The sequence below is a fragment of the Schistocerca gregaria genome, chromosome 7, assembly GCF_023897955.1.
Source record: "Schistocerca gregaria isolate iqSchGreg1 chromosome 7, iqSchGreg1.2, whole genome shotgun sequence".
In the NCBI taxonomy this organism is placed as follows: domain Eukaryota; kingdom Metazoa; phylum Arthropoda; class Insecta; order Orthoptera; family Acrididae; genus Schistocerca; species Schistocerca gregaria.
Window position 1 is genome coordinate 223,689,611 of NC_064926.1, and position 18,188 is coordinate 223,707,798.

Below are 18,188 nucleotides of genomic sequence, written 5' to 3' on the forward strand. Positions count from 1 at the left end.
ATCCTGATGGTAAGTTTCTCGCTGTTCTCATTTCTACTACTTATCGTTAACTTCATGTTTCTTCGATTTACTCTCAGTCCATATTCTTTACTCATTAGACTGTCCAATCCATTCAGCAGATAGTGTAATTCTTCTTCACTTCCACTCAGGACAGCAATGTCATCAGCGAATCGTATCACTGATATCCTTTCACATTCAGTTTTAATTCCACTCCTGAACCTTTCTTTTATTTCAATCATTGCTTCCTCGATGTACAGATTGAACAGTGGGGGCGAAAGGCTACATCCTTGTCCTACACCATTTTTAATGCGAGCACTTCGTTCTTGGTGGTCCACTCTTATTATTCCCTCTTGGCTGCTGTACGTATTGTATATGACCCGTCTCTCTGTATAGCTTACCCCTACTTTTCTCAGAATTTCGAACATCTTGAATCATTTTACATAGTCGAACGCTTTTTCCAGATCGACAAATCCTAAGACCGTGTCTTGATTTTTCTTTAGTCTTGCTTCCATTATTAACCGCAACGTCAGAATTGCCTCTCTCGTGTCTTCACCTTTCCTAAAGCCAAACTGATCGTCATCTAGCACATCCTCAATTTTCTTTTCCATTCTTCTGTATATTATTCTTGTACACAACTTGGATGCGGGAGCTGTTAAGCTGATTCTGCGGTAATTCTCGCACTTGTCAGCTCTTGCCGTCTTCGGAACTATGTGGATGATTTTTTTTTCCGAAAGTCTGATGGTATGTCGCCAGACTCATACATTCTACACACCAACGTGAAAAGTCATTTTGTGCCACTTACCCTAATGATTTTAGAAAATCTGATGCAATGTTATCTATCCCTTCTGCCTTATTTGATCTTACGTCCTCCAAAACTCTTTTAAATTCTCATTCTAATACTGACTCCCCTATCTCTTCTAAATCGACTCCTGTTTCTTCTTCTATCTCATCAGACAAATCTTCCCCCTCATAGAGGCTTTCAATGTATTCCCCTCACCTATCCACTCTCTCCTCTGAATTTAACAATGGAATTCCCGTTACACTGTTAATGTTATCACCCTTGTTTTAATGTCACCGAAGGTTGTTTTGACTTTCCTGTATGCTGAGTCTATTCTTCCAACAGTCATTTCATTATCGACGTCTTCAAATTTTTCCTGCAGCCATTTCGTCTTAGCTTCCCTGCACTTCCTATTTATTTCATTCCTCAGCGACTTTTATTACTGTGTTCCTGAGTTTCCCGGAACATTTTTGTACTTCCACCTTTCATGGATCAACTGAAGCATTTTTTCTGTTACCAGTGGTTTCTTCGTAGTTATCTTCTTTGTACCTATGTTTTCCTCCCCAGCTTCTGTTATCGCCCTTTTTAGGGATATCCATTCCTCTTCAACTGTACTGTCTACTGAGCTATTCCTTATTGCTGTATCTATAGCCTTAGAGAACTTCAAGCATATCTCGTCATTCATTAGTACTTCCGTATCCATCCCACTTCTTTGAGTATTGGTTTTCCCTGATTATTATCTTAAACTTCAGCCTAGTCTTCATCACTACTATGTTGTGGTTTGAGTGTATGTCTGCTGCTGGGTACGCCTTACAATCCAGTATCTGATTTCGGAGTCTCTGTCTGACCATTGATGTAATCTAACTGAAATCTTCCCGTATAACCCGGCCTTTTCCAAGTATACCTCCTCCTCTTGTGATTCCTGAACAGAGTATTTGATATTACTAGCTGAAGTTTCATCAGGTTACCTTCCATTCAGAAGGCTATTGCACTCAGAGACGGTTATGTTGACTTGTAAAAATAGATTTCAGCTATCAGTCGTCCTTTCTAACTTTTTTCTATTGGCAGATCTAGATTCAAGTTAGAAACTAGCCATTCTCAATGCACTATCATTTCTGATCAGTGCATGTACTTCCGGTTGTTCGTGCTTCATCCACCCCGACCCCGATGAAGCCCGACCAACAGGCATCACTGAACTATCCTATCACTGAACTGTTCACAGTAAGATACTCTCTGCCCTACCTATCTATTCATAACGAATCCTACTCCCGTTACACCATTTTCTGCTGCTGTTGATATTACCCTAACCAGAAATCCTTATCTTCTTTCCACTTCACTTCACTGACCCTACCATATCTACATTGAGCCTTTGCATTTCCATTTTCAGATTTTCTAGTTTCCCTACCACGTTCAAGCTTCTGACATTCCACGCCCCGACTCCTAGAGCGTTATCCTTGCGTTGATTATTCAAACTTTTCTCATGGTCACCTTCCCCTTGGTAGTCCTCTCCCGGAGATCCGAATAGGGATCTATTCCGGAATCATTTGCTTATGGAGAGATCATCATGACACTTCTTCAATTATAGCGGCACTGTGCGATTCTAACCTGGGACCGAAAACGTTTTGATTATGAATGGAAGACACTACCCCTAGACCACGGTTTCAAATCGGTACAGAAGATACTGAAGATATAACAAGTCAAATGTGTCAATGAATGATCGATACACCAAGATGCTATCTTGCTGTATGCTTCCTGAATTACTAATAATTTCACACATTTTGAAGTCTTAGAATGTAGGTACACACATAATTAAGAAGTAAAAGGTAATAGCAATTACCGGACTTCAGGGTGTTTCGTACACGTCATAAAGCATTATTCTCTCGAAAATGGTAAGTGTATTCCTTTCTCCGATCAGTGAATTAATGCACTCAGCCAGTTTTGGGAAGATCTTGCAGCTTGTTCAGTCAAGCATGGCAAGGTGAAAGTATCCATTTCGCAACTGGCAGAGAGCTGGCGGTATAACCGTGGTGAGTGCCACAATAAACAGCCTGCTGCGTGGTACCAGGATATCTCTAACAAATTTTTCTATGTCTTGGACTTAGAGTATTAATTTTTAAGGTAGATTCTGTGCGTGCGTAAGATTTGTAACTGACTGCTCTGTCTGCAGGTATTGGACTTGCAGACTGGAAAGTGTCTCGGCCCAGGAGTCGATGGAGAGCTGTGCTTCAAAGGACCGACTATTATAGACGATTTCGTGGACGAGGATGGCTGGATCCACACTGGAGACGTGGGTCACTACGACACCGATGGAAACTTCTACGTCGTTGACAGAATAAAGGAACTCGTCAAATACCGTGGTGTCCATGTGAGTTATCGGAGTTACGTCAATGTTCATGGAAATAAAACTCTTCCCTATCCACTGCTATGCATATTAAATTTAGTCATTATGAGTTATTACTGCACCATTTTACTATTACTATTGATAAAATTGGACCCCACTGCTAGTCTTTATTTCGGCGTAAGATCTATTTTATAAGAGACAAATGAACTTCATTCAAATACATCGAAACTTGTAAAAGTTTAATGATTTTGAGACTTATTCTAGAATGCTTCTAAGATAATTTGTATGAATAAATATCTATATGCATTGGTTCAAATGTCAGTGCTTGCTACATTCTTAATGCCAACGTGATACTCTTTATTGGTTCTCTTCTACTGTCAGTCTGTTTCTATGATCAAAGACGCAAGCAGGTCAGGTGCTCCTTCCATGTGACGTCTGACGTCGCCGAGTGATGCTGCAGTCTGGTTCTGCTGTCCCTTCTGTATCCAATATGGCCGCTACAACTTCCCAAATCCAACAAAAATCACTGTTAAGATTGTAAATGGCTGATAAATGACTGATGATCGCAGAAATTTTCTGATACACTCCTGGATAAGAACACATTGACACCGGTGTGTCAGACCCATCATACTTGCTCCGGACACTGCGAGAGGGCTGTACAAGCAATGATCACACACACGGCACAGCGGACACACCAGGAACCGCGGTGTTGGCCGTCGAATGGCGCTAGCTGCGCAGCATTTTTGCACCGCCGCCGTCAGTGTCAGCCAGTTTGCCGTGGCATACGGAGCTCCATCGCAGTCTTTAACTCTGGTAGCATGCCGCGACAGCGTGGACGTGAACCGTATGTGCAGTTGACGGACTTTGAGCGAGGGCGTATAGTGGGCATGCGGGAGGCCGGGTGGACGTACCGCCGAATTGCTCAACACGTGGGGCGTGAGGTCTCCACAGTACATCGATGTTGTTGCCAGTGGTCGGCGGAAGGTGCACGTGCCCGTCGACCTGGGACCGGACCGCAGCGACGCACGGATGCACGCCAAGACCGTGGGATCCTACGCAGTGCCGTAGGGGACCGCACCGCCACTTCCCAGCAGATTAGGGACACTGTTGCTCCTGGGGTATCGGCGAGGACCATTCGCAACCGTCTCCATGAAGCTGGGCTACGGTCCCGCACACCGTTAGGCCGTCTTCCGCTCACGCCCCAACATCGTGCAGCCCGCCTCCAGTGGTGTCGCGACAGGCGTGAATGCAGGGACGAATGGAGACGTGTCGTCTTCAGCGATGAGAGTCGCTTCTGCCTTGGTGCCAATGATGGTCGTATGCGTGTTTGGCGCCGTGCAGGTGAGCGCCACAATCAGGACTGCATACGACCGAGGCACACAGGGCCAACACCCGGCATCATGGTGTGGGGAGCGATCTCCTACACTGGCCGTACACCTCTGGTGATCGTCGATGGGACACTGAATAGTGCACGGTACATCCAAACCGTCATCGAACCCATCGTTCTACCATTCCTAGACCGGCAAGGGAACTTGCTGTTCCAACAGGACAATGCACGTCAGCATGTATCCCGTGCCACCCAACGTGCTCTAGAAGGTGTAAGTCAACTACCCTGGCCAGCAAGATCTCCGGATCTGTCGCCCATTGAGCATGTTTGGGACTGGATGAAGTGTCGTCTCACGCGATCTGCACGTCCAGCACGAACGCTAGTCCAACTGAGGCGCCAGGTGGAAATGGGATGGCAAGCCGTTCCACAGGACTACATCCAGCATCTCTACGATCGTCTCCATGGGAGAATAGCAGCCTGCATTGCTGCGAAAGGTGGATATACACTGTACTAGTGCCGACATTGAGCATGCTCTGTTGCCTGTGTCTATGTGCCTGTGGTTCTGTCAGTGTGATCATGTGATGTATCTGACCCCAGGAATGTGTCAATAAAGTTTCCCCTTAATGGGACAATGAATTCACGGTGTTCTTATTTCAATTTCCAGGAGTGTATATTCAATATGTAGTATGACTGGAGTCATTTAGGGAAATTACGAAAATCTATATCTGAATGGCAGCACGGGGTTTTGAACCATAGTCCTCGCTAATGCGAGTGACACGTTTCACTCAGCTTGTATTTGTACTAATGGATGTTGTATACTCATTACGAATCAAAAGGAAGGAAGATTGGGTTTAGCGTCCCGTCGACATCGAGGTCGTTAAATGGTGCAAATGGCTCTCAGCACTACGGAACATAACTTCTGTGGTCATCAGTCCCCTAGAACTTAGAGCTACTTACACCTAGCTAACCTAAGGACATCACACACATCCATGCCCGAGGCAGGATTCGAACCTGCGACCGTAGCGGTCGTGCGGTTCCAGACTATAGTGCCTAGGACCGCTCGGCCACCTCAGCCGACCGAGGTCGTTAAAGACGGAGCACAAGCTCGGATTTTGCCCTTTCACTGGAAACTTCTGAGCATTTACCTAGGGCGATTTTAGGAAATTACGGTAAATAAAAATCTGGATAGCCCGACGCTGGTTTGAACCACCCTCCTTCGAATGCTAGTGCGCTGTGCTAACCACTTTCAATATGAATGACACTAAAATCGACGTGTTACGCCCTTACAGTTTATCTTCTACCAGATGTATTTTCTTCTACAACACTGTATGTATAAATGCTCTTTTAAAAAACATTATCATTGTTTAATATCAACACACCAGATAATAACGCTCTTTGACAATTCATTTTAATTGTTACCTTACAAACAAAGGAGACTGACTTTCCACACAAGCGATAAATTTTTAACGTCGTCCTTAATATCTTTGCGTATGTCTAGCTCAACATATCATCAACACATCTAAGAAGCACCATTAATCCTCTATCAGGCGACACCGTCCTTCAACTGTCTGCGTCCACTTCAAACCAACGTTTCTCATATAAATAATTATTAGTGTACCTTACTCTAACATTTTGTGTCTCTCTCGTGAGCTGAACCACTAATCAGTCCAATAAACACCATTACATGTTCCTCTACGCACTACTGTCTTTCAGCTGTCTCACTGCCTGCTTTCTTTAAAAAAAAATACTTACATTTATATTAATTTCTCTAGGCTTAAAACTCAAATTTTAAAAACATGTATATGAAAATATTTACACATACAAATAAAATTATCATATTTCAGATAACGTAAAAGTTTTTGAAATGAGGTTCTTCAGCTTCGCCTGGTCTGATTGCAGAGTTCACGGGTTCATAGTTGCACTGTGGATAACTTACTATGCAAATGACTTGGCGTTTAATATCTTGTTTACTTGGGTAACTTTCATTGTCATGACTAGAACTGTGTGACAGCTTCCTGGGAAGTTGTCCGCTAACGGCTGTTCCGACACAACTGCCATCTGTCTCATCGGAGTGCAGCACACCTTAAGACGGAGAGGCTTCAGTTTTATATATATAGAAGTTTCCAGCGTACTCGCTATCCAGCAGTTTAGCCATGATTCCCATTACCTGTGCCACACGACACTCTACTGTGGCAGTGCTTGGTGGTCGTCGAAGCACAACCAGAGGGTGGAAGCTATCACCAGACCCCAGCTCAAAAAAACCAGCTTTGCCAAAACTATACCCAGCCAACGTAGGCTGCGCTGCCTGAGCTGCTCGCCTTTTGGCACAACATAGGAGGCATGTGCTGCTCATCCAGTGCCACGGGAGGGGCGAGCATTTTGCGACTTCCACCCCCCCCCCCCCCTCCACCGCTAACAACCTTCTCCCCTCCTGCCCGTACTGTTTCCTCGTTCTCAAACTGAATTTCGCAGAGCTTTTTTTGAACTGTACACTGTGCGTATTTTGGGGCGGCATGCAGAGGAGTGACTGCTGACTGCTCCGGCAGGTGTCGCCGTCTGAGATTGAGGCATGGCTGCTGGGACACCCGCAGGTGTCGGAGGCAGTGGTGTTGGGCATACCGCACGATGAAGACCAGGAGCATCCCGCTGCCTTTGTCGTCCTGACCCCAGGCGCCACCGTCACTCCTGACGAGCTCAAGCAACTGGTCAAAGGTGAGGACACATATAGCACTAAGCACTATAATAATGGTATCACTGAATACATATAGAAGAAGAAAGTCTTAAACATGGCTGCGAAACAGCAACTGTGTAACTCAGAACAAACTGAAAAATCTGCCAACCAGTTGCGAATAAAGGTTTATTATCCCTTGATCATAGTTTAGATATTTGTAAAAATATCTTCTTCAGGAGTATTGGCCCTAAGGTGATCTTTTGTAAATAGCTAAATTTATGTTACTTATTAATAGCCTTATAGAGGACCGGCCAGGATACCCGAGAGCGCTAATGCTCTGCTTTCTTGACTCGAGTAGGCGCGCCAGCCTTGGATCGAATCCGCCTGGCGTATTATCGACGAGGGCCGGTATGCCGGCCAGCCTAGATGTGGTTTTTAGGTGGTTCTCCACATCCCGCTAGACGAATACCGGGCTGGTCCCCACATTCCGCCTCAGTTACACGACTCACAGACATTTGAACACGATCGCACTATTTCATGGCTTCCACTAGACACACACAGCTGGGGTACACTTCTTACATCCCGGAGGGTTCAGGATGGCTGCAGGAAGAGCATCCGGCCACACTCTGCAACTAACACTACCAAATCCGTAATAACAAGGCCGACCCCGCGTTGGCAAGGGATGAGCTCAAAAGAAAGAGATAAAAAAACCTTTGTAAAGGAATTTTCATACTTACTTTACTATAAAATGCTGGTGTTCAGCACAACCAAGGGGCGGTTCAAAGTGCATATATTTACCATCCTCTGTAGTCCAATTTTTCCTAGTCGCCTGAGTCTGTATATTTGTAGCAGTTGACCTTAGTCTCTGACATAAGATACACGTAACTTACGCAAATATTTTATCTTGTGATGTTGACAAGCTCCTCTACCTGCAGGCATTTACTAATGGGTAGTCTTTCTGAAGTACAATATATGTAATTTGGCGCTATCTAAAGCCAGGACTTGCAATAACTCCTGTTTCGCCAATTTCGTTTAAGACAAGAGAACTCAGCTTCATGTAATCTATCGTGGCATCGTGTGGTCTAATAAGTGAGTACGCTTACTTCACAAATCTTTTTCTATTAGTATATTATTACGTTTGCAAAAAATTTTTTTTGGAACTGGTGTATACATTTTTAGGGCTAATATTTCTAAAGAAGATATTTTTACAAATATCGATCCATGGTCAATGGATAATAAACCTTTATTTGCAACTGGTAGGCTGATTTTTCAGTCTATTCAGAAGAAGAAGGTATTGCACCCCTGCGTATAAGCAATTGTGTGTGTGTGTGTGTGTGTGTGTGTGTGTGTGTGTGTGTGTGTGTGTGGTGGTAGGCTGACTTAAACTCAAGGATTGTGTGTAAGAATAAGCTTTATGAAACACAAAAATAAATAATTTTGCTGTGAAATAAACACCAAACAATAAACAAAATATAGGCAACCCAAAAGTGCCCATCTTTGCACGCCTGTCGATCGATGACATAAAATACCCTGCTGCTATATGCATACATTGTGTCCACAAGATGGGTAAAATACTCAAGCCTGGCCATCCTATGGTCATCCTGTCTTCCCGGGTGGATTTCTGCGAAGAGTTATTGCAACTTTCTATTGGTTCCAAGCGTTTTCAGTCGGTTCCCTGTCCGTATGGGTTGCAGCTGGTGTCACTGTCCTGGGTGAAGGTATTCAGGAGGTTGGGTGCGGTACTCTTGTAGTAATTTATAGTGGGATGGAAGTTCTGAACCGATACCACACAGTCCGATAAGCTCTCTCGACGTTGAAGCTAGGCGTCGGATGTTAATACCAGTCCCAAAACTGACATACCTCCGTGGTGACTCTGTGTGACTGCATACCTGAGACGTGCATTGATACCTGCCCCCTCCTCCCCTCAACACTCTTTTATGATGATCACCTGACGCTACGCACATCATGTATTTTTTGATGAAGACCACCCGATGCCACTGATACAGATTTCATTCCAATCGTTCCCACTCCCTCACCTTTTGTGCACTACGGGACTGGAAAGTTTGCACTGTTTTTCGTAACGGACGCACAGGGGCCAAACTGAACGTGTGCAGACGCTTCTGAATTGTGTGGGCCGACAACAGCCTTCCCATTTGCGCAACTATGTTGTATTCTTCTCAGGATCCTTAAGAGCCAGTTGGTGCTCTTGGCAGAGAACGACAGGTCTTGACATGACTGACGATCGCGGTGGAGTGATGGAGTGACTCCTATGTGGAGAACTCCAGCTCACTGGGCAACTTCCAGTGCTGACAGCTCTTCTTGCAGCAAAGAAGCAACGGGTCTAAGCTTCAAAACGCCGTTAGACGCATGAGCGAAGACTGTAGAACGTACTCCAGACGGATTGTCCAGTAAACGATAAAGAAGATCATGCGATCTACTAAACCATACTGAGAATGGAGGTCTACTTTCACCTCCAACGCGCATGTGGATGTATTGGATTTCCTACTGTCGAAACAGTATTGTGAATGACGTTGCCGATCAACAAAACACAGACTATGATTAGCAATGGGCCTGTTAATTGTTGTATAAAATCCAAATATAGCAGCAAGAACTGTTTATGACTACACGCTGATAAAATGGTTCAGATGGCTCTAAGCACTATGGGACTCAATATCTGAGGTCATCAGTGCCCTAGAACTTAGAACTACTTAAACATAACTAACCTAAGGACATCACACACATCCATGCCCGAGGCAAGATTCGAACCTGCGACCGTGGCAGTCACGCGGTTCCAGACTGAAGTGCCTAGAACCGCACGGCCACCGCGGCCGGCCACGCTGATAAGGTCACACTGTTTCACTACAGGAGATTGTATCAAGGGATAGGAGAAAGCACTTTCACATCTTCATACAAACTCCGAACGCCAAATTGCAGTGCGTGTCAGATGTTACAGCATATCAATATTAGTGAATTTCTGTCTTATTCCATTCGCGTCTTCAGCTAGGGAAAAATTTCTGTCAGTATGCCACGTACGCACTCGGTGTCAGCTCATATTTCCAAATCACCAGATACGAAAAGCTGTTGGAGATGAAAACACTTTTAGCTGAGAAACACTCTATGTCAGTGGCATGTGTTTCTGGTGCGTGGTAAAAAAAATCCGCTCCCCGTTCCCCTCAGTCAGGTCGAAATGGTTTTCATCGCTCCAGTGGATGGAAGCAATGTGTAGAGATGAAGTAGCGGAGACAATAGTTTTGGAGAAGAATAGATCTTAACTTCTGTATTATTAGTACATATTCTCTGTTGATATACTGAATTTTGGGACTTGCCGCTACAGCTATTTCAACAGTGGAGAGCCAATTACGACGATACGAACGTAAGGACAACACAACACCCATTCCGTAAGTGGCAAAATCTCCAACCCATCCAGCAATCAAACCTGGGCTCCTTCACTTAGCAATCCACCGCTCTGACTGCAAACCCGTTGCGGGCGTTCCCTGTTACATCCTTGCTGGGCCAGTGACAGGACAACCGAGAAGTAGTGGGATCCAATCTCGGTCGAATTGGATCGATATTCAGTCTCCATTTACTGTATACTTCACTTTTCAACTATGTGAAGACTCGCTAGGAACGACACATGGTTCGGATTCCATGCTAAATACGGGGGGTCCTCTTTTCCTGGTAGGCTTACTAGGGTAGTAACGACCAAATATACTTGCACCAGGGCTTGGGAACCATACTGTGATAAGGGATTATAAAGTGAGCCATACGGTGTTGTTGTTGTCTAATGCAACTCTCCCCGAAAGCCTCCTCATATTCGAAAAACCATTGCAACTTCCATCCTTCTGAATCTGCTTGTCTCCCTCTAAGATTTTTATTCCCCCTCCTCCCCTCCCCCTCCCCCTACAATATTCATCCAGTACTAAACTGGTGATCCCTTGATGTCTCAGAATACGTCCTATCAAATAATCCCTTCTTCAAGTCAGGTTGTGCCATGAATTTCTTTGCTCCCCAAATATATTTAATACTTCCTCATTAATTATATGATCTTTAGCTTTCTTCTGTTGCGCCATAGTTCAAAAACTTCTATTCTTTTATTGTCTGAACTGCTTATCGTTGATTTTCAGTGTCAAAAACTGATGTGCTAGCAGACCGCATTTTCCGATGTAAGATAGAAATACCTCTTCCTTACTGTAGCCTTCTCCCGTCCGCTTTCTATTTCCTCCATTAAAAATTTAGACAACAACATCTCCAGCCAATAGCAGAAGAATCTGCAGCTAACGCGATCAACTCATAGTAGACAACAGTACTATAACTGTCTCTCTGTCTCACAGAAAAATGGTGCGAGGTCATTTATGAATCTTTAACCCCAGCCGTTGAAGACGTGTGAGTTGTTTCGTTCAGTATAACACCCCGATATGTCCCAGAGATAAAACCCAAAATCTCTAGTAGCTACAAACTTATGGAATTTAACGTTTCCAATTTTACTTAAAATCATTAGCGTAAACTGCAAGTGTAAAACGAGACGTAAAATTTAACAGCTCCTGATCTTTTTCAAAAATTTTTATAACAAAAATATAAAATAAACATCAATATTAAGAGAAGATTCTTTATGGAACAAAGGATTTTCATTACCTCGTACATACACTTAACATTAGCATTACATTAAGATCTTCCACATATGATTGACTTCCTTGTAACACAAACACATACTTCGTGAAATCTATAGGTATAACTAAAACGGAATCCCTTGAGTGTAACGTCGCGAATTCAGTCTTTAGTAAGGCTCATCTGAAGGAAAAATATTAGCTGCTAATGACGCACCATGTTCATCAGGTAGCCGACAGAAAATGTGTATCTGGGAGGTGCAGAGATCGACTCATTACGGGATGTATGCATTGCACTTCACAAAATGGGTATCGTCGACATATAAGAAATGTTCATAACATACCATTAATTTGCGCCATGAACACCGAATGAAAAATGGCGAATTACGATGATCGCAAAGGTTCGCACCGTTAAGATCGAGGGAGAACTCCTTGGGAGTTACAAACCGTGCATGACGTTCAGGTAGATATCCACTCTTAAAGAATGCATACAGAATCATATTCGTGTGACAATGCATGTTCTCAAGGTGATGAGAACATGCACTGTAACGGCTTGCAGCCGATTGTGCAACACTCTGTCGTGGAGCTTATCGTGAAACAGGCTATCCTTTAAAGTGTAGCTGCAGATAGTGTGATAATATGTTTTATAGGCATGGAAAAAAACAAATATCCACAGGCTGAATTTTCCAGTGGTTCCAGATGGTATGAATTGCAACGTCACACACTTCTCAGGAGGAATAGTAAGTTCTAAAGGAGTGTGATTTTTATACGCAGACCAGGAATCAAGCAAATGAAACTTACTGTGATCAGCTATTGGCCAAAAGCAGTGCTCATACCATAGTTGCAGCTCTCTAACGCCCATTTTCCTTTCTTTCTTGCTGTGACATAAATATTCCCTACTACCCTCGCAAGATCACGCACACATGTAAGAATCGCACTGGATAGAGCACCTCCAGCTTCTCGTAGCACAATAAATAACATTCCAGCCAACTTAACATCGAGATTACCAGTCTGCACAATTGTATACGTGTGTGTGTGTGTGTGTGTGTGTGTGTGTGTGTGTGTGTGTGTGTGTGTGTGTGTGTGTGTGTGTGGAGAAATCACTATAAAAATTCCATACGAGCTGCAAAACAAATGGACCGAGTGGCTGCCGCTTCTGAAGGCAGTACACATGTGTAATGGACTCTCGGAATTTCATCTAACCGGGTATATGACGAAATTCATAACATGATCCAAAGCACACGTCCTGGCTGAAGGTGTCTGGTTATCTTCAAAATACGGTGTCTGAAATTACCGCTATATACTCAGGATAGAGACTCCCGAAGGCATTTCTAAAGTGGTACGAAGATCATCTAGTGTGTATATGTACTGCTAGAAAAATGATACTTGCAGACATCAAGAACATCCCTTCCTTTGCCGCTCGCCTCTTTGTAATACATAGTAATGAGTCTAAAAACTAAACTCCTCCGGAACAGGCCATGAAGGCCGCCATGTCATCTTCAGCTCGTAGGCGTCACTGGATGTGGATGCGGAGGGGCATGTGGTAGCACACCGCTCTCCTGGACGCATGCCAGTTTCCGAGACCGGAGCCGCTACTTCTCAATCAAGTAGCTCTTCAGTGTGTCTCACAAGGGCTGAGTGCATCGCGCTTGCCAACGGCGCTCGACAAACCGGACGGTCACCCATCCAAGTGCTAGCCCAGCCCGATAGCGCTTAGCTTCGGTGATCTGACGGGAACCGGTGATACCAGTGCGGCAAGGCCGTTGGTTTCAGTAAGCCCAAAGAAGTGTTTTTACATGCTCAATCTGCTGCTTCACTGCCAGCCGGTGTGGCCAAGGGGTTCTAGGCGCTTCAGTCCGGAACCGCGCGACCGCTACGGTCGCAGGTTCGAATCCTGCCTCGGACATGGATGTGTGTCATGTTCTTAGGTTAGTTAGGTTTAAGTAGTTCTAAGTTCTAGGGGTCTGATGACCTCAGATGTTAAGTCCCATAGTGCTCAGAGCCATTTGAACCATTTACTTTTCTTTATTATATGGCTGCTTCACTCGTAAGGAACAATGTAGTTTTAGAAGTGCTTCTAAAACTACATTGTTCCTTACAAAAATTTTCTAGTTCATTACCTCAACACTTGTAAGCGTAATTCTTAGAAGATTGGTTGAAAACGATGATTTTCGTTGTTTGAGACGTTTCGTTTTTCACATGTCAGCTAGGTCCCGAAAACAGTGTAATAATTATTTTATGAAGTTTTAGAGCTGTAGAAATTTCACTATTACCTTGTCTATAAGCAAATACGTTTCGGAAAGTACAAAGTAAGGGCTGCATACGCTACAGGCGTGCCCCTGGAATAATGCTTCTAATATCATGCCCATTGGAACAATGCTTCTAATATCATGTCAACTTTCAACACATGTCGCCACTCTCTAGGCGACCTGCGTAGAGAAATTACGTGTGAGATCGGTTTTGCCGCAAGTACAGGGTGTTTCAAAAATGACCGGTATATCTGAAACGGCAATACAAACTAAACGAGCAGCGATAGAAATACACCGTTTGTTGCAATATGCTTGGGACAACAGTACATTTTCAGGCAGACAAACTTTCGAAATTACAGTAGTTACAATTGTCAACAACAGATGGCGCTGCGGTCTGGGAAACTCTATCGTACGATATTTTCCACATATCCACCATGCGTAGCAATAATATGGCGTAGTCTCTGAATGAAATTACCCGAAACCTTTGACAACGTGTCTGGCGGAATGGCTTCACATGCAGATGAGATGTACTGCTTCAGCTATTCAATTGTTTCTGGATTCGGGCGGTACACCTGGTCTTTCAAGTGTCCCCACAGAAAGAAGTCACAGGGGTTCATGTCTGGCGAATTGGGAGGCCAATCCACGCCGCCTCCTGTATGTTTCGGATAGCCCAAAGCAATCACACGATCATCGAAATATTCATTCAGGAAATTAAAGACGTCGGCCGTGCGTATGACCGGGCACCATCTTGCATAAACCACGAGGTGTTCGCAGTGTCGTCTAAGGCAGTTTGTACCGCCACAAATTCACGAAGAATGTCCAGATAGCGTGATGCAGTAATCGTTTCGGATCTGAAAAATGGGCCAATGATTCCTTTGGAAGAAATGGCGGCCCAGACCAGTACTTTTTGAGGATGCAGGGACGATGGGACTGCAACATGGGGCTTTTCGGTTCCCCATAAGCGCCAGTTCTGTTTATTGAAATAGCCGTCCAGGTAAAAATAAGCTTCGTCATTAAACCAAATGCTGCCCATATGCACATCGCCGTCATCCATCCTGTGCACTATATCGTTAGCGAATGTCTCTCGTGCAGCAATGGTAGCGGCGCTGAGGGGTTGCCGCGTTAGAATTTTGTATGCATAGAGGTGTAAACTCTGGCGCATGAGACGATACGTGGACGTTGGCGTCATTTGGACCGCAGCTGCAACACGGCGAACGGAAACCCGAGGCCGCTGTTGGATCACCTGCTGCACTACCTGCGCGTTGCCCTCTGTGGTTGCCGTACGCGGTCGGCCTACCTTTCCAGCACGTTCATCCGTCACGTTCCCAGACCGTTGAAATTTTTCAAACAGATCCTTTATTGTATCGCTTTTCGGTCCTTTGCTTACATTAAACCTCCGTTGAAAACTTCGTCTTGTTGCAACAACACTGTGTTCTAGGCGGTGGAATTCCAACACCAGAAAAATCCTCTGTTCTAAGGAATAAACCATGTTGTCCACAGCACACTTGCACGTTGTGAACAGCACACGCTTACAGCAGAAAGACGACGTACAGAATGGCGCACCCACAGACTGCGTTGTCTTCTATCTCTTTCACATCACTTGCAGCGCCATCTGTTGTTGAAAATTGTAACTACCGTAATTTCGAAAGTTTGTCCGCCTGAAAATGTACTGTTGTCCCAAGCATATTGCAACAAACGGTGTATTTCTATCGCTGCTTGTTTCAAATATACCGGTCATTTTTGAAACACCCTGTAAAAAAACAAACAACTAAGGAAAGCAGAAGCCCATGATATTGGAGAAGTCCAACTGGTACGAAACTGAAGGAAATAAAATGTTGCATGTATGAAATACGTAGCCACGAGGGATTAGCCGAGCGGTCTCAGGCGCTGCAGTCATGGACTGTGCGGCTGGTCCCGGCGGAGGTTCGAGTCCTCCCTCGGGCACGGGTGTGTGTGTTAGCCCTTAGGATAACTTAGGTTAAGTAGTGTGTAAGCCTAGGGACTGATGAACTTAGCAGTTAAGTCCCATAAAATTCCACACACATTTGAACATTTGAAATACGTAACACCCAGAGACATCACTTGTTAACACGTCGCATGTTTCACTGAGTACGAATGGCAACGCACAATACAATTTTGGTTAAAATTTTTCGAAATTGTCAGTTAAGGCTTGTTTTGGAAAGGATCGGAGCACTGATGACAAATTTGTTTGGATACCCATTGGTACGCTATGCAGACAACACTGCCTTTTGTATATAAAGCTTTCGTGCGCTATCTTACATCATACTTTTAGCACTGAGTCACATCCCATGTGAAGATGGAAGTTGTGATAGAACAAATTTCATGAGTTTTTTCCTTCACCGTGTGTGTGTGTGTCACAAATTACGAATAAAATTCCGCCCATCCGAAGCTTAATTAATGTTGATGATAACGCTGGCCCCAGTAGTTCGTACGATATCACCGACGGACAGAGTCGCCGACTGTGTCAGCAGATGTCACACTCGCAGTGTAATACCTATCATTATCATTATCATTATCACGCTCCTCACCAGAGTGTTTCAACTAACTGTGGATACATTCATCACTGGCGACAACTTCCGTAGAGTACATGTACATCAACTTCTAATCTACCTCCATCACTTTCTTTGGTAAAATGTAAAAAAGCGCGGTGTTCCTGTAATGCCCTGTTGCCTATAACCAGATTGTTTCCGCTCACTAGGACTGACTGTCGCAACGTATTATCTGCATCAGCTTAGCGTGTGTAAAGCCACTGCTTGGCGTCATCTTAAACAGCATGCATGAAATTTTAAGACACGTTGTGATTTGGATATTAGTCCAGCCACTCAAAATTACTTATACTTTTTACTGCAATTTCTGTGTGTGATACTGTGAGTATAGTACTGTGAATGTAGTAGTACAGCTAATTATCCCCATATAATGAGGAGTGAACATCTTGTGTGCTACAACACTGCAGTCTACCTAATCTAGGCTAATCCACAGCACTCATCGAAGTAAAGACAAGGCTTATGTTCCGTTTCAGAGAGGGCGTGCGGCAGCGAGGAGAAGCTTCTACATGGTGGAGTCTTCATGCTGGAGTCCATCCCTCGTGTGGCCACGGGGAAGGTTAGCAAGGGACAGTTACGGCGAGCTCTCCAGGAGAGAACAATGGCAAAGGTGTAGCTGCCCTCCCAGAAACAGCAGCTGCCGGCTCTCCGGATTCGCAACGGTCTGACGTCAGCAGCCTACACAGTAACTCACTTGGCATCCCATGAACATCCACGCCGCCTGGTGTAACATAACCCCCGTAATAAAGTGAACTAACCTTCCTCAATAAAAACTGTGTGCCAAAATTAATTAAAAATAATCACGAGACAAGCAGTCAAGAAGAATTTCTCCAGTAGGATAAATCGGTACAAAATGTTTAATAGTAATGTATGCTGCTCATAACGATCAGGGAATCCATCGAAATATCCTGATACGTCGTAGAAGAATCATTTGTCATTGCCTGTAAAAGGTCTTGGTATTGCTTCATCTGTTAAAATCAATTTTAGATGTTCAGCATTTTAATATCGCCGAGAAGAACCACGACTGCATATTAACTTATTTTCTTTTACGTCAATGATCTTTTGACAGGGTTGATGCTGTCGCCATCGTTTGTGTTAATCTTTTTAATCTCCACCTGCATGCTACATCTTCTACAATCTGATATGCATATTCTCATCTTTGATTGCTCCCATTATTTCGACCTGTGATGCATTCCAGCGATGAGACAACTTTTCATGGGGGCTGAAGATGATGTCGCGCAATTCAGCCCCTTCTTAAAGTTATTTTTTAAAATTATTCAAATTGTGACGTAAAGCGAAACAAGGCAAAAATGAATTTCTCATTTTGCGCCTACCACTTACCTAGCCTGTTTCAAATGCTTTTGGAGGATTCATGGCAAGAATGCTAGTGCTGCCTGGATCTCACACTGCGGAGGGCTCATTGTATGAATAAGGTTGCTTCTCAGACGACAAAACGTGGGGCTGTGATACAGAAGCCCGCTGATATGTGTTAGTGCCGGCAGAAGGCAAAGTATTCCAGCTCATGGAGAACCATGAGACTTGAGAGGTAAACGGGTGTCGTTCAAGTTTTTGATTTGCTGGTGATCGATAAGAGACAAATTTGTGGTATGGCCTAGCATCGCCATTTACCGTAATCTTCGTTTATACTACCATG

The 18,188-nt window shown here is 44.2% G+C and overlaps 1 protein-coding gene across 1 annotated transcript in view; it reads left to right on the plus strand.

The window, feature by feature from the left end:
* The window catches only part of LOC126281861 (uncharacterized), a 58,468-nt gene extending 41,024 nt beyond the window's left edge, over window positions 1–17,444 (plus strand). Inside the window, exons 6-8 of the mRNA XM_049981125.1 lie at window positions 2,946–3,143; window positions 6,993–7,158; window positions 17,011–17,444. Coding sequence (XP_049837082.1) covers window positions 2,946–3,143; window positions 6,993–7,158; window positions 17,011–17,150 — 504 coding nt within the window. The 3' untranslated portion in view covers window positions 17,151–17,444. The remainder of the gene's footprint in view (window positions 1–2,945; window positions 3,144–6,992; window positions 7,159–17,010) is intronic.
* The last annotated feature ends 744 nt before the right edge of the window (window positions 17,445–18,188 follow it).